Source organism: Leuciscus leuciscus, assembly GCF_965113295.1.
Source record: "Leuciscus leuciscus genome assembly, chromosome: 10".
In the NCBI taxonomy this organism is placed as follows: domain Eukaryota; kingdom Metazoa; phylum Chordata; class Actinopteri; order Cypriniformes; family Leuciscidae; genus Leuciscus; species Leuciscus leuciscus.
In genome coordinates this window covers 14,102,156-14,120,203 of record NC_138734.1, presented here as the reverse complement: position 1 = coordinate 14,120,203, position 18,048 = coordinate 14,102,156, and the positions used below count along the sequence as shown (strand labels likewise).

Genomic DNA, 18,048 nt, shown 5'->3' with positions numbered 1-18,048 from the left:
TAGCAAGCATATTACTAGGATATTGGCTGTTTATTAATACTTATAAAGCACATGTTAATGCATTATTCTGCATGACCACATTCTACATCCCTTAGTCCTACCCAATACCTAAACTTAACAATTACCTAACTAACTATTAAAAATACAAAAATAGGAGTTTGAGGCAACGGTAATAATTAATAGTTAATAAAATCGGCCCCTAATCTAAAATGTGACCATAAAATATAATAAAAATAATAAAATATATTATTATTATTATTATTTTATAATTTTAATTATTTTATTTTTAAATGCAACAAAGCCAGATCAATCATATTTTAAATAAGAAAAGAATCACTCTAGTGATGTTGTAACTTACTAACAGTGTAGAATAAATGAAAAGCTTCACTGATTTATTACATTCAAAATCACAATTAAACTGTTATATTATACTATTGTACCTGCACTACTGTAAGAAAGATGACAAATGGGAATGTAAGAGACATGATTATTGAAACAGAACTAAGTTTAATCATCTCCCTCATCCTCTTATCTTCTATCTTTTCCATGTCAATTCTCAGCTGATCTTGCAAATGGAAATGCATTGTTCGTACTGGGAACCAAACATCTGAGCCTTTCACAGATCTCCAAGAGCATCTGCACGCTCTACTGAACTTAGAGAAAAGGCAGCAAGCTTGTCAATTGCAAAGGGCTTTTATCAATGCTCCTCACAAAACAACCTCAACAGCAGGTAATTATGATGCTCCAGTGGAGAACTAATGTAATGATCAACCTGATCCATTTCAGCTCTATTTTATCCTTGTATTTCCATAGACACAGCTTTTAATTCTTACTCTTATCAAAGTTCTTCAAGGACAAGCAGGATAACCCCCACCCAGCTGATTTATGATTAAACCATTATGTGTTTGCAGCTGTGGGTATGCAAGTTGAGTTTGTCTAAAAAAATACATTACAAAACATACAAAGCTACCAAGGCAGAATTTAGAACACAATATAACCTCTGGAGAGCATCAAGATCCCATTATTATTTTAAGATATACTACACAATCCTAAAACACAGAAGATATTGCCATTTCATTAACAGACAAATTTCATTACGGCAAATCCGTAAACAGAAAAAAAACTTAACAAAAAAACAAAAAAAAACTAAAAGGACTATAGCTTCATTTTTAAGCATTTGGTGGCTGAATAAATTAACAGTTTGGGTATGCAATAACTCTGCACCCTTACCTTTTGACGGATCTCCTCCTCCATCTTGACCGGTGAGCCCAGTTCAGCGACCTGTTTGACCCCATCACTGGCATAACCTCCATACTCCCACAATATATAGTTCTTCGAATGGGAAGCTCCAATGAGGGCCGACCAGTGATTGGCTCTCCCTGTTAAGGTACAAAAGTCCAAATGTCTTAGAATAATGCATAATAAAAGGCATAGTTCACCCTAAATTTTAAATTCTGTCATTAATTACTCACCCTCTTGTCGTTCCAAACCCGTAAGACTTTCGTTCATCTTCTGAACACAAATTAAGATATGTTTGATGAAATCTGAGAGCTTTCTGTCCCCCCATTGACAGTTAAAAAAACTACCACTTTGACACTTTAAAATGTTCATAAAGAAATCGTAAAACTAATCCGACATTCGGGTGAGTAATTAATGACATATTTTTCATTTTTGGGTGAACCAACCCTTTAAATAATTTCTTACTAAAAACAATTACCTTGTGTTTCTGATCATTAGTTTAATATAAACATGCATTTATGCGTTTCGCAGATAGTTTTATGCATAGCACATTGACGATACACATGAGTATATTTATTGTTGTTCCCCGGGAACCAAACCTTTGGCATAGTTTGTGCTAAATTGAACTACAGAGACATGTGTAATGGATAATGTACAGTCGACCAGTCATTATGACAAAATAAAACTGACACAGTGATCATGTAACATTTCAGGACAAGATGACAGAAGGGGAAACGAGGGAAGCCGATGAGACCAAGAACAACAGGCATCCAAGGTTGAGCCAGGGTGCCAGAGGACTGAGGCTGTGAAACGCATAAATGCGGTGTGATTCTGCAGTCAGACCTTAGTTTCAGTAGTCATGTCAAAGCAATAACTAAATCAGCATACTATCATCTCAAAGATATTGCAAGAATTAGAGGCTGGGTTTCCAGACAAGACATAGAAAAACTTGTCCATGCTTTCATCACCAGCAGGGTGAATTATTGTAATGGACTCCTCACTGGCCTTCCCAAAAATACCATAAGACAGTTGCAGCTCATACAGAACGCTGCTGCCAGGATTCTGAGCAGAACCAGAAAATATGAACATATCACACCAGTCCTCAAGTCTTTGCATTGGCTATCAGTTACATTTTAAAGTATTATTACTGGTATATAAATCACTCAATGGCCTAGGACCTCAATACATTGCAGATATGCTCACTAAATATAAACCTAACAGATCACTCAGATCATTAGGATAACATCAGCTAGAAATACCAAGGGTTCACTCTAAGCATGGTGAGTCCGCTTTTAGCTATTATGCCAGCCACAGCTGGAACCACCTTCCAGAAGAGATTAGATGTGCTCCTACAGTAGGTAGTACAGTACACATTCAAATCCAGACTCAAAACACATTTGTTTAGCTGTGCATTTACTGAATGAGTTCTGTGCCACTGTACATCCGACTGATTACACTGTATTTTATTTTGCATCCTCCTTTTTATTCTAAACTGAACTCAAATGACACTGAGAAATGGGTAAGAGAGATGAAACCATGCTGATGGCCTGGGACTGTGTTGGAGTAGTGAGTTTGACGTGATTAAACTTGAGGTTCTGTGGGGTGCGGACAGGATCGATTCCATTCCTAGAGCTTCCGAACAAATGGGTTTTTGGGGTGTGGACTGATAAGGCAGTGAACCCGAGGTTACCCCGTGAGTCAGTCCTAGAGCACCTCCTGTCCGGTTTTAGGGAAAAATCGGGTCTATTGGAGACATACAATAGATTTTTTTGGGCACCAAAGAACACCACAGAGACAGTGCAATCCGCATGGGAAAATATCACAGTAAAACAAGCAGCTGTGCAAAATCTGTGTTTTGCCAGATGAGAAGTTTATTTATGAGAAGTTTATTTATGTATAATCTTAGTACTCTTTTAATTCTTTTATAACTGTATCCACTGTATGTCCAACTGATTGCACTGTATTCCTCCCTTTCATTCTATACTGAACTCAAATGGCACTGAGAATTGGGTAAGAGACAAACATAAATTACTTAAATGGGGAACTTGAGAGATGAAACCATGCTGATGACCTGGGTCTGTGGTGGAGTAGTGAGTTTGATGTGTAATTAAACTTGAGGTTCTGTGGGTTGCGGACTGGATTGATTCCATTCCTAGAGCTTCCGAACAAATGGGTTTTTGGGGTGCGGACTGATGGGGCAGTGCTGGAGTGCCTCCTGACCGATTTTAGGGAAATAACACCACAGACACAGTTTAATCACCATGGGAAAATCTCAGAGTAAAACTGAGAGTTGTGAAAAATATGATACACTGGTGTTTTGCCAGATGAGAAGTTTATCTATGTATCATCTTTTTACTCTTTTAATTCATTTTATAACTGTATCATATATCTCTTTTAATTCCTTTTATACCTATTTAAATTTCCCTTGCTTTTATTGTGTATTTATTTTAATTCCTTTCTGTAAAGCATTTTGAATTGCCATAGTGTATGAAATGTGCTATATAAATAAACTTGCCTTGCCTTGAGTCTGAGCCAGTGGGACTGAGGACCAAGGTAGGGCCAGAAAGAAGGCTGAGCCCAACAGAACAGAAGAGGGGGAGGGACAAAGCACAGCTGAAGGCCCAGAAGTCCATGGTGCAGGCAGTGCGACGACTAACCAAGGTGAAGCTGGAGGGACAAGGGAGTCCAGTGGAGCTGTAAGGTTGATGGCTCCATGTGAAGCCAAGGGAGGGAGGAGCCAAGGTGGAGCCGACTGATCGACAATCTGAGATGGAGTGATGGGCTTGGAGGCTGGAGGTGGAGTCAGGTGATCCCCTTGCCAAGTCGGAGCTGGAGATCGGAAGACCCGAGGCAGATCCACGTAGCAGAGTGGAGTCAACAGAGGGGGAGCCGAGGAACTGAAGGGAGCCTGTGGAGGCGAGGCCGAAGGACTGGCTGTCTTTGGTAGAGGAGGTGGGAGATGGAGGCTAGGTGGGAGAGGAAGGCATAAGACTTAAAGCTAGGAGGAACCAGCGGAGACACAGGACTCTTGGAGCTGGGTGGGAACAGCAGAGACACAGGAGACTTGCAGCTAGACAGGACCAGCGGGGACAGGAGACCACAGAGATAATCCTTTACCAAATCCTCATAACATCTTCCAGAGGCCATATACAGCTCACCCTCAGTGGCGAGGCTCCATTTCATTCCCTCGAACGCCACGAGCACTGGGACGGATGATGTTGCCGGCTTACGCACCTGGTCAGACTCTTCGTTGGGCTCGTGATGGTATTGATGCCCTTGTCTGGCTCTGGCATAGGCTCCATGCCTATGCCTAGGCTCCATGCTCCATGCAGGGTGTGGGAGGTGAAAGGTAAGTCATTCATTTTATGGCATTGGTAAGGCACTTTTACGTTCTCTCGTTGGTTTCTCACGATTTGGACATCCAGGAAATGCACATTTTAGAACCATTTTATACACTACACTGAGACCCATCTGCGTCATCATCTCAGTTCTCGCGCATGCGTCGTGGCGCTCTCGTGAACTCACATCAGAGGCCCACACGGAAGAAAATGAATAGTTGAATAAAGTCGTTATTTTTTTTGTTTTTTTGCTCACAAAAAGTATTCTCGTCGCTTGATAAACTTAAGATTGAGCAACTGTAGTCACTTGGACTATTTTAACTATGTCTTTACTAACTTTTCTGGGCCGGCAGATGCAATTATATAGCAGACTATGAAGGAGTGAGCTAGCTCTCAGATTTCATCAAAAATATCTTAATTTGTGTTCCGAAGATGAACGAAAGTCTTACGGGGTTGGAACAACATGAGGGTGAGTAATTACTGACCGAATTTTCATTTTTGGGTGAACTAACCCTTTAATGAAATAAAAGGCCACTTAAGTGTACTTAAAGAGTACACTTTCATTAATGTTTCTTAACACACCTAAAATATGCTCTCGTGAACGCGCGTCGAGACTGATACGGAAGAGAAGAAATTGTTGAACAAAATCATTAATTTGTTTTTTTTTTGGCGCACAAAAAGTATTATCGTCGCTTCACAAAATTAAGATTGAACCACTGTAGTCACATGGACTATTTTAATAATGTCTTTCCTACATTTCTGGGCCTTCAAAGTGTTCCGAAGATGAATGAAGGTCTTACAGGGTTGGAACGACATGAGGGTGAGTAATTAATGAAAGAATTTTCATTTTTGGGTGAACTATCCCTTTAAGTACACTTAAAAAAAATAAAAAAAAATACATAGAATATTTAAATATGCTTTAAATACGTAGACTTATTTTGATAAATTTACTAACTCAAGCACATGTAAAGTACTTGTTAATCATATTAACTGTTTGTGTAATTCGATAATACAATTATATGTATTTGATCAATTATATTTAATGCCAGTCAGTAGTACATGCAGAAGTACACACCATATTTAAAAGACAACAAAAGTAGTTATGAAATGTACTTATGTACGTAAGTGTCCCAGTTAAGTTGGTCAAAAAGCACTCTTAAGTTCAACTAATTGTATTTAATATAAATTTAAACTATAATATATTTCATTTAGTTGCAATAAACATTAAATTAAGTGTCAAAAAATTGCATTCAGTTCACATTTAAGCATATTCTTTTTAAAAAAGGACTATTTTTATAACTATGCTAAAATTTACTTCTTTTTCACAAGGGTTGCATTTGAAGACAGTCAGATTAAAATATCCTGTTTCTATACATATCCTAATGTAGCACTTGGCAATAATAAAACATCCCAGTGCAACGCAATGAATTTTGAATCTGGCATGCATCATTTCCCAGTTTTGTTCCCTCCTCTTCTCCTCATAATTTCCTATCCTATCTCCACTATCGCTCCCAATAAAACTGCCAAAAAAGACAAATATAATGTCAAACAAATATTCAATTTCAGGAAGAAGCAGCCATAGCAATATTAATCAATATTCTTCTACAAATTAATACTTTATGTAAAAAGCACTTCCTGACTCTCATGTGACTGGGTTCACATTACCCGTTTGCAAAGAACTCTTATTGTAACAAGTCAACAATTGGCACAGCGGCAGCATTCAGTCAAAATGTGATACTATAGTCTCTAGCACAGAACATGGCCTACAACAGCCCAAATCAATGGGAAATGTGTTCATAATTAAATTACCCTATATAAAATGTATACATTTAATTTTATAATATTTTTATATTACAACATTAGGTACTTATAAAATATACAAAATAAAATGTTATTAGGGGTGTTATTTGATTGCATTTTTAATGAAATTGAATTACACGGTATGTAGATTAATTAATTAAGCACAAATGATTGCACATACCAGTATTTGTTGAGAAAAAATAGAGTGAGTCAAACACTTCACATTATCGTAGCAGATGAAAGCATGAAAAGGCATTACAAAGAATGGCTTGGAAGTCAATATTTTCGTTGTTTTATTTGCATATTATTGAACAAAGCTTATCACTGGTCCACAGTATAAGAAAATCAATAACACATAAATTCATATGGTATATTCAAGACCCTGGAGCACTGATAGTAAATAAGGAGAAGAAGTTAAATGGAATCTGGAAATAATCCAAGACAGAATAAAACTCAAGTCGCCTGTACCTAAATATTTATAACTAAAAGGCTATGCTACAGTAAACATACAAGTTAAAATGTTTGCATTTTACATAACACTACAATCATTAAAATAATAATCCTGCTTTTCTGATGGAGAGGAAGCATCCCTCCATTGTGCAGGAGCAGTGTGAAGCTTTAGAGGATCTTTGTATGCTGTGTACAACTATTCCACGATGGCTTCCAAAAATGTCATATAAATGGTTTCCACCTCCCACAAAATGTGGTTCTCCCAGAGGGGATGGTCAAAAACTACTAGAATAGCTCTACCCAGGGCTTTTTTGAGTCTATGTCCTCAATTTGTCCCCTTAGCCAAGTCCTTCAATGGCAAGTTCCACCTTACCACAAACAAATACTGCACTTAATATCAATGTTGTATTAGGTTATGGTGCTACATTAAGCTGGAGTTATGACAGACAGTCCTTCTCTGAACCACTGAAAAGAGTTTCACAAATGAAAAATGTCACACTTCTCTTTCAACTTTATAATGTCCTGCACTAACAATATAGTCACCTTGTAGGAAAATTAGGTATTAAGTTCCAGATCTCCCAGTCTGAGCCTTAAATCCCTCAATCTAATTTCTACTCACCAATTTAAGATATTCCACAGGAATGACAGAGTGTTCACACTGGCTCTGTGAAGAACTGCTTACCACATCCTCTCTGTGCCGCTAATCCGCTCAATCCGTCAGGCCTGTATCAAATCTTACTGATGTGCTCTTATGTTCCAATGCTTATTTTTTTATAATATCCTGCCAAACACACTATCTCTCCATTTCTCCTCTCTATCTGCTTCAAAAATATGGATATGTATTTTCCTGCAGACATGCCCTTGATCTACTGGGTTGACATGATAGTTGTTTTGAAATTAAGCTTCAAGGTTATGGGCCCTATTTTTGCTATTATAACGGCAGATTTGCCAGGCGCACGCCAGGAGCGGTTCACAGCAGAGGAGACCAAAGTTCTCATCAGGGCCGTAAAAGACAGAGAAGTTACATTGTATGGGGATGGGAGAAACCCACCCAAATAAGCTTAGGTTAAACAGGCGTATAATACATTTTGGTAAATGTGTAAGCTAGATTTATGCCTATTTTTTCACATCATCACTTCATGGACACCACAATGATTTCCCTCATGTGGAATATTTTTTCTTGTAATTATGTATGGTTTGCAAAAATGGCAACTGCTGCGTCTGTGTGTAGATGAGAGGAGCAAAGTATATGCGCGTTGTGCACACGCTACATTATGGCCAAGCATGCGCCCTTAAAATAGCATCTGAACGCGCCACTGAACACGAGCCACTGACTTTAGACTAGGTTTTTCCTGGTCTGTGGTGGAATTGTTTTCTGGAACTGCAAAATAGCACCAGGGAAAGTTTGCGCTGGAACACGCCTCCTCTCTTTGCTGAGGGAGCGCAAGTTCATTCCCTAATTTACCGACGTGCGTCTGTCGAGGGAAAAGTCCGCTGTGTGTCGGGTGCAAAATAGGAATGATACATACGTTGGTGTACAAAGTCAATTGCGCTGGGTGCAAGATAGGGCCCTATAAGTAAACCACTTGAATTAGTTGATTTTCGCAAGAATGTACAGTGGGGCGAAATAAACAGTGACGTTCAAAACACTTTCATGGCAATCAGTAACAGTTTTACAAATTGCTGAATTGGTGGTATTATTTTGCAGTTTGCATTATTTCATTGATACATTTCCATATGATCTGCTTACACTTCAATTGTGGTTAGATTTAGGAGTGGACCTTCATGGGTTTTTTTATTTTCTTCTAAAAATCATACATTTTTGTACAAATCAAAATGTAAAAATTTATCAGAATTTTCCATCAATTTGCCATTTCAGCACAAACACACCTCATTCCTATGCAAATAATGCTTATAATAAAATGCACTTTATTTACAAAGAAAACACTGCAATATTACCACCCATGCATGCGTCCCAACATGTCAATTTCTTTATCAGCCAATAGTGGGAGTTTGAGATGGGACAACCTGTTATAAAAAAAATGGCAGACTGGACATTTTCATTCACACTCATTAGTGTAGCTTGCCAAGGCAAGGTTTACCAAAAAATCTAAAAAGTACTGAACCTTTGTGCATAATGCACTGTTAGCGCTATAAGCATGTTTGTATTTGAGCAACAAAGTCAAGAATATGACTACTTGATGTGCCTTAATAATTAAATGAAAGTGGCTGTTTAATTAAAGTTGATTTGTTTATCAAGTAATTCATGCAAATGCATCAAATTTAAATGATAACGACTGCATATATTCTAGATGTCCACAGCAGCATGCTTGAGTGTTTTCTTTTACACAAATGCTTTAGGATACATGTAATTGTACTGGCACATGGGAATGTTTTCCGCACGTGTGACAATCATAAATCCCATGTGTTATCTAATTTACAAGTGTGTGTGTCTGTTTTCCAGTATGTCTTTCACTGTTTCCTAAGCCCATAAATTAGGGCACCACACTTTCTTTATGAGGTTCATCTAGCTCCCAGAGTACATTCTAATCAGAGTATTGATCTGAGCTGCAGAAGCTCAAGTGGAGAGCGATTCTAATCCCCAGGCTTAATTTACTCCCAAAGAGACACTCTCAAGGTTATCCACACCAACCACAAAAGACAAGAAGAGAGGACAGGTGATAAGAGAAAATAATGAGGAAATGATTGCATATTACACATCTTAACTGATGTTTGTGGCAAAATGAGCAACAATCCTATAGACATATTATGAGCATAAAATAGATAGAGACAAAAGATTTAAACCACTAGTGCTGCTTGCTACTGCACAATTTGCTGTCATAATGCAAGGGTGATTGCAAGGGACCAGCCATTGTTGTGCAGTTTCTAGGTTGTTCTGGGTAGCTGCTTAATGATCAGCACGACTATGTGAGTCTTTATACATTAAACATTCAAATCCAGATTGTCAGTAGAATTTAACCAAAGCTTTAGAGTCTTAAGCCTGTCGCACGCCAGATGATAAGCCCGCGGTCCACACCATGGCTAGGACAACTAAAAAGGTTTGTGCACACCAGATGTGCCAATTGCAAAGCAAAAGTCCAAATAGGACTTTGGAAATAGGAAATGGATCTAATCAACAAACATGCAAAAGTTCACTTCACAGATGAACTAGTGAAAATGAGTTTGATGTTTGAAGATTTTTTATTTTTTTATTATTATATATTTTTCTATATGAAGCAAAAAATACAAACGTATTGCTTAAAAATGCCTATAAGCAATCTTCTAAGGGTTAAGTCAGAATGTGCATTAAAAATTTGGGACAAATATAAGGTAATTTACTAGAAAGCTATGTGAGTGGCCCTCTGTGGTACAGCATGATTTTGAACATACACTTTTAGAAAACAATGTGTTTGAATTTCAGGGCACTCTATTTTAGATTATGTCCAGTGTTTCCTTTTGACACACAAATATGTTAAACTTGTAAATAGACAAATTACTTGTATTTCTGTCATGACAACTCTCTGAGTGTTTGGCAATGTTGATATGTTTGGTCTTGGTGGAATAGATCTGCTATACTGCTGCTGCTTTTATTGCTGCTGCTGCTATAGGTTATTGCTGCTGCTACAGAGCAAGTACGGGACTTACTACTGCCAATACATACACGACACACTGTTGTGAGCAAATAATACATGCTGCTGCTGTACAATATAGCGTACATGAATTACCCGAAGCAGATCTATACAAGGTGGAGCAGGGGAAGGTAGAGAATTTCTGAAACCGCGCTGCACTGCACTTTATTTATCAACAAACGTCTTAAACCTCATAATAAAAAAATATGTCCTTCTGTTGAGATGTGTAACAAATTCTACAGAAAGTTCATAATATCTACAGCTCATAATATCTATCTGGCTCTTCTTTGCCGTCTACTGCGTCTCGTTCTAAAAACTCACTTTCCACTTCCTTTTCTAATTTTGTCACTGTCAGTCTAGATAATGTTTTGAAATTGGTCATGTCTATGAGCTCATCCACATGTTCTCTCGACCCCCTGCCTACTGAGGTTCTATAAAAGTGCCTACCATGCTTATGCCATTCTATCACAATCACAATTAAAACAATCTATTAGAACCGTTCCAGTCTGGATTTAGATCTGGATACAGCACGGAGACTGCTCTAGTCTGGGTCACAAATGATCTTCTTACTTCTGCCGACAGGGGTGCTTGCAGAATGTTAGTCCTGCTAGACATTAGTGCTGCTTTTGATACTACATGTCATAATATCCTTCTGTATAGGTTGCGTGTTTGGTTGGGCATCTCTGGTGTTGTGTTTGGATGGATTAAATCCTATCTCACTGATCGTTTTAAATTTGCTTGTATGGGAAAATCAAATTCAAGCCAACATCAGTTCAACAGGGTGTCCCACAGGGGACAGCACTTGGACCCATTTTGTTTTGCATATATATGTTGCCTCTCTGTGACATTATTAGAAAGTATGGTCTGGGGTTCCATTGCTATGCTGATGATACGCAGATCTATGTCAGCACATACTCTGATCCTAATCTTGGACATCTTTTAATACCTGTCCGGAAGAAATAACGGTGTGGATGCATGACAATTATCTTAAACTTAACAAATCTAAACCCGAACTTCTACTTGTTGGTATGCCGACAGCTTTGCATAAATGCAATAATCTCAGTTTGTTTACTGATTCTGACCTTGGTGATATTTTTGATTCGCATGCAAATCCATATTAAGTCTCGAAATCTGATTGTTTCAATCTCAGAAATATTGCCAGACTACGATCTTCTCTTTCTCTGCCTGATGCAGCAAGGCTTATACATGCCTTTATTACATCAAGGCTTCGTTCTTTATTAACCGTCTTGGTTTCCAGTACAGGTACATATTGATTTTTAAAATCCTGATTTTAACATATAATGCTCTTCATGGGACAGCTCCGGCATACCTTTGTAATTTAGTTGCTCCTTGCACGTCAACTCGCTCTCTCCTCTCTTCTGACTGCTTTACTAGCAGCCTACTTTTAAATTGAAGTCTATGGGTGGACAGGCTTTTTCTGTTTAAGCTCCATGGTTGTGTAATAAACTTCCCTTGGCTATTAGAAATTCCCCAACATTGGACTGTTTTCTTTTCTGTAAAACTTCTTGAGTGTACTATCGTACTTTTGTTATTTCTGTTTTATTAAATTTTTTGTAAGGTGTTCAAGCGCATAGGGCAGTTACCCAATTGTGATTGTTAAAATTTCCAAGGATCGGCATTCTCACCTAAAACTGATCGGGCAGACCAAACCGTAAGTCGTAGAGACTTGAAACTTTGCGTGCTGGTAGTACTCACACAGTCACAATACTCTACAACGTTAACCCGCACCGATGGGCATGACAGGGATGCTACAGTGGTGAAAAGTGTGAAATCTCTCATAACTCCTAAACCGTTGGGCATAGGCTCAAGTATTTTATATTGTTGGAATCCTTGGCTCAAGGAGGCTCACATTTCCGGGTATTTTGGATTTTTTATTTTATTTTTACTTTTGCGAACTAGTCCTAGGTATTTGGCCCGATCGGAACAAGATTCTCTGGAGTCTGATTGTAAATAATTATCAAAAAAAGTTTACATTTCGATTCACGGTCTCTAAGGGCTGTTAAAATGTTAAAAGTGGGAGGAGCCACTTTTGCTAAAATGGCAATAACTCGTGAACGGAAAGATATATTCTCACCAAACTCGGCACACCCATGTAAGAGCTAATTCTGTGGTCGTGTGAAAAATCACGTGGGGACTGGCCACTTGGTGGCGCTATAACATTTAAAAAACATAAAAATGGCTTTAACTACGCAACCCTGATTCTGATTGACTTGAAAATTGGCATGTGGTGTCTATGTCCAAGGTGCCAAGACTGACTTTGAGGACATTCTCGGATCTCGAAAAACAGCGGCCAATGATGTTTGAGCAGCTATCAGACAAGATTAACGGAGGGCGATCGGAATGAAACTCGCTGGCCCTGTTTGACTAACAGCCCTAGAGGCCTGTGAGAAATTTGAAAGAAATCGGGCAACTTTTCTTTGCATTTTTCATGTGTGTAAAGGATTGTGTGCCACGTAATTTTTGGTACACACCCAAGACATTCATACCGCATGGTATAACTCCTCAATCTGATTAACTTTGCCTCTAGGACCACAGTCGTCAATCGAATCGTTTGCTAAATATTGCAGATTATTTCAAAAAACAACTTTCGCGAACTAATGCTAGGTTTTTGGCTCAACCTCGATAAAACCCCTGCGTCCACCCAAAAGCCGGTCATTCTTAAACAAAAACTCAAAACTTCCCAAAAAAATTGGTGAGAACATGCAACATTCATCATGCAAGTATACAAACTTTTATGGGGATTGGCCCATAGGTGGGGCTATAACTGTTAAAAAGCTTTAAAACCATATTGTCATCTGTATATTGCCTGTATTGGCTGTAAAGGGTCTCTTCCATCAATGATTTTGGTGGTTACAGGCTAGGAAACATATTAAAATGTTATGCTTGTGCTTAAAGGCCTTAAAACGCTTTAACCCCGATAATTGCTGCCAGCAGCTTTATTTCTTATTGTTTTGTGTACTTTATTCTCTATGAAGCGCTTTGGGTTTGAGAAAAGCGCAATATAATTAAATGTATCATCATCACTGCTAAGGCAAATGCTAACTAAGTATTTGAAGGTTGAGCACGTGAGCACATTGACCACTGATACAGCATGAACCAATCAGCTGTGCCCTATAGATAACGATGTTATTGCAAGCAGGTTGAGTTAAGGACCTATTAGCCTGCGCCATCTAGATTTTCATGACAGAACTTTGTATTTCACACATAAAACATGGAATGATGTGAAATATCCATTTAAATAAAATGTATAATGTTATACTATACTTTTCCAGAGTCTCAGTTCTCCACAAGAACTGCTCTATGAAATTCTGCTCCCTTGACATGGCTTGATTCCCTCCCTCCTTCAATGTAAGTACCGTGAGTACCATCCACCAAAAAAAATAAAATAATCCACACTTGTTTATAAAAAAAAAAAGTGACAGAAAACCTCTTATGTGGGTTGCATGATATAAGGTATAATTTGTCCCTTAGTATTGCATAACAATTCAAATGGCTTACTTGTTGTCTCTAAACTTTAAACTGGGATAGGAGAAAGTTTTTTTTTTTTTTACATTGAAAAAATTACACACCTCACATGTCATTGAGGACATAGTGTCTTACTTGGGTAGTCTTTTGGGTGCAATTTCTCTGACCAGTTCCCGTAGAAGGTGACTCTGTATTTGGCAGTTCCACAGGCACAGCAGTCCAGCAGGGGTTTGTCTGTGGTTTCTCCATACAGCGGTTCTAAAGGACAAGAGAGAGTGGCTGGATTGTTATTTATATCCAAATATACAGCATGTAAAATTTGATTATTTATTTATTATAAATTATAAATAACTTATAATTTATGTATTATTTATTTTATCTATAAAATTATTATATCTACAAAATTATAATTATATCTAATTATTTATATATAAACTATGGAAGCTTGTTTCCGCCACTGAATAATAAATAAATAAATAATAATAATTGCGACTTTTTATCTCACAATTCTGACTTTTTTTCTCACAATTGCGAGATATCAAGTCAGAATTGTGACTTTTTTTCTCAGAATTGCGAGATATGAAGTCAGAATTGTGAGAAATAAAGTCGCAATTCTGAGAAATAAAGTCGCAATTGCGAGATATAAAGTCGCAATTCTGAGATATAAAGTCAGAATTGCACGATATAAAGTCGCAATTGCGTGTTATAAAGTCAAAATTGTGAGATATAAACTATTCTGTGGTAAAAAAAAATAAAAAAATAAAAAATCTGTCTTTTTTTCCCTTAGAATTGGACTTTATATCTCACAATTGTGAGTTTATATCTCACAATTCTGAGAAAAGATGTCAGAATTGCGAGATATAAAGTCGCAATTGTGAGATAAAAAGTCGCAATTATTATTATTTATTTATTATTCAGTGGCGGAAACAAGCTTCCATAATAAACTGCACAACAGGCTTAATCACAAAAACTTTTGTTGTGTCACTAGATAGGCATTATACAATGTCAAGAATGTGAAGAAATGAAGTAATTGAAACATGCAAGATGTCCCTGTTGCTATGTTTTGTTTTTGGACACTGGTCCCCAGAATGGGATGCTGGTTTGTCCTAAACAAATTGAACTGAAATGTACTTTGGAAGTTTTTTTACTTTACTTTTAGCTGCTTTATTTTTCATCCCAGTACCAGAGGCTTTTGACTTTATACTGACAACTATTAGTCTGGCTGCAAGAAGTTTATTAACTGCACACACTCTCTATCCTGCAATGGATGCATGTTGGTTGAAGGCATTTGGTGGCTGTGAGAATTGTACTGTTTGTTTACAGTTGGAATAATGATGCTGGAATATAATCCCCTGTAAGAATCAGGCCTTCGACATAACCAAAGCTCAGATAGAATGTTGCCCATGCTATATAACAGCTATATGAGGAGACAAACTGGGGGAGAAGAGAGAAAAAAGGAAAAGCACTATACACTGTGAAAAAAAAACATATCATAGAATAACTGCCTGTAATATGCTAAACCATCTATCTGAGAGTAATGAATAACTCACCTTTCTCACACATCCGCTTCGTGAGCGAGCCCTCATCCTGGAATGAGATGATCTTCCTCTGAACAATACTAGCCCTAGAGATAGAGAGAACACGGTAATGAAGGGGAATCAAGAAAAGAAAAGAAAAAGAAAAGAAAAGAAAATCAGCACTTTGAAAAGGCAGCAATCATGAACCCCCATGGAGTGATTGTAATCCATAAAAAGAGGCACATGAAATTCGAATGGCAGTACATCACTAAAGGGAGCTGTGCCCTGGATATCACAAGCCAGCAGATGTGAAGCATATTTATGCATTTCTACTGGAACTAATAATGCAAAAAAAAAGTTACATTCTAATTACATTTGCAATACAAGTTTCCCTTTTAGCACTATATGCGCTGATGTACTGTACAAAAAAACAAAAAAAAACACATGTCTATATGGATCTAAATGTGGGCCAATAACTGGTCTCAAGTTGGATTTTGGATGTCGGTGTGCTGGTCATCCGACCAGACATTTAACCGGAAAATCATCTTCACCAGAATGATCATTTTGGTCAACCAGAGCATTGCTAGTAAACAGGATACCAACTATGCTGGCCAGAAGCTAAACCATCACTTGTCAGCATTGATTGCAGCAGAGATGAAACAGGATCTAAGTGCAGCAGTCTTTATTTAGAAATAAACTCCAAACTTCACAAAACAAAATCTCAAGCTGGATGCACACTGTGCGATTTTGGCAACGAATTTGGCCATCTGAGACAAAATGCAATTCCTAAAAGATTCCTCTGATCCTAGGCTAAAATCGGAGGGATTTGATCCTTAGTTTGACATGTTCACCAACAGCTGATTGATGACCGATTAATACAGACACAGGAAACATGAAATGAACACAGTGAAAACGAATCTAGAAACAGACGAACAGAACAACAACAACAAAAACTCTAAACGTGAACAAACACAAAATTTGACATCATTACACCAGCTTGGATTATGGCAATTTAATGTTGGTCAAATATGGTATTTTTATAGCAGAGTGAATAGCTGATTTAAAGATGCAAATTAACCTGCGAGCACAGTCCAAGAATACAGAGTATGTAAACAAGAGAGAAATAGTGAGACTCTGGTCAAGTAGTTGTAATTAAAATCGGATAAGTGATCATGAACATAACTTAAACTCTGGGTTTCAAAAGAGTTGGTGAAGCCTGTTTACATGGTGCCATCTCAGATACTTGTGGCAGCCATGGAGGTCTTTATACAGCCTGGAAAAATCTCAAGAGTAAACAAAAAGCCCTTCTTCCTCACACACTGATGCTCTCATCTGAGGAACAGGCCTGGCATTATTGTACTGAGAGCTGGGGCCAGTCCAGGTGGTCCTCATCCAAATGACAAGGAATATTTATGAACCGGTAGTTTTCACTCACTGGACTTGTCATTATCCATTGAAACATGAACAGCTCAACTATAATGAACAGCTCAACTATAATGATTATTATATTTAAAAATATGAACTCTCCTATACTCACTGACTATACATTAAACCTCATATTGTATTTGGGGTCTGTTCAGACCCCATTTGATGTTTCCCTCATTAAAAAAAACCCTTCATCTCACTGGCATGATATTTTGTGACTTTTGTTACACCATCTATACACATACACACACACACACACACACACACACACACGGTTTTGCTATCTTTGTGGGGACTCTACATAGACTGATTTTTATATTGTAAACTGTATTTTCTATTCCCTAACCCTTAACCCTACCCATCACAGAAAACATTCTGCATATTTACATTTTCAAAAAAAGTATGTTAGTATGTTTATTAATCAATTTCCCACAATGTAGGTGATCTCAGGTTTTACTATGGGGACATTTGTTCCACAGAATGTAATATAAACCTGTGTACACACAAACTGGGCTTTATTAAGTGTAGCGTCAGTTCTGGCAGGTCACGTTAGTCAAGCTCGCATCAGCTGACACTCAGTCTACCAATAGGAATACGACTCCTATCACTGTATCCTATCACTGTATCTGCTCCCTTTTACCTAAACTCATTACTTCAGACTTATGTGACATCCAGAAACTTGCGCTCTGCAGGCGAACAACATCTTGTGGTGCCATCTCAAAGAGGCACAAAATATATTTAGCTGACCTTTACCATGACTGTTCCCTGCTGGTGGAATGATCTGCCCAACTCAACCAGAGCTGCAGAGTCCGTAGCCACTTTCAAGAAACGGCTGAAGACGCATCTTTTTTGACAGCACTTGATCCAGTAATACTAACACTTTCTCTTCTCTTCTATTCTAATAAATAAATAAATAAATAACATGTACTGCGTTAGATTAAACTGAGAAGGGTCATAGCACTTGCATATTGTTGTCCTACTGTTAGTTTAACTGCTTCTATTGTTCTCATTTGTAAGTCGCTTTGGATAAAAGCGTCTGCTAAATGAATACATGTAAATGTATATACTGTACAAGCTCCTTCAGTATAATCAGCAGGCAGCAGCTAATTACCCTCCTCCATCCATCCCCAGCTCCTCCTCTCGTCAGTCAGTATGGCATTCTGA

The 18,048-nt window shown here is 37.9% G+C and overlaps 2 protein-coding genes across 2 annotated transcripts in view; both read right to left on the bottom strand.

The window, feature by feature from the left end:
• LOC309508430 (uncharacterized protein) overlaps window positions 1-18,048 on the bottom strand; it is a 240,330-nt gene that overhangs the window by 94,625 nt on the left and 127,657 nt on the right. The window lies entirely within an intron of this gene.
• spon1a (spondin 1a) overlaps window positions 1-18,048 on the bottom strand; it is a 294,770-nt gene that overhangs the window by 194,510 nt on the left and 82,212 nt on the right. Inside the window, exons 4-6 of the mRNA XM_082182938.1 lie at window positions 15,493-15,566; window positions 14,078-14,200; window positions 1,231-1,379 (exon numbers count right to left, since the gene is read on the bottom strand). Of these exons, the coding sequence (XP_082039064.1) occupies window positions 1,231-1,379; window positions 14,078-14,200; window positions 15,493-15,566 (346 nt within the window). The remainder of the gene's footprint in view (window positions 1-1,230; window positions 1,380-14,077; window positions 14,201-15,492; window positions 15,567-18,048) is intronic.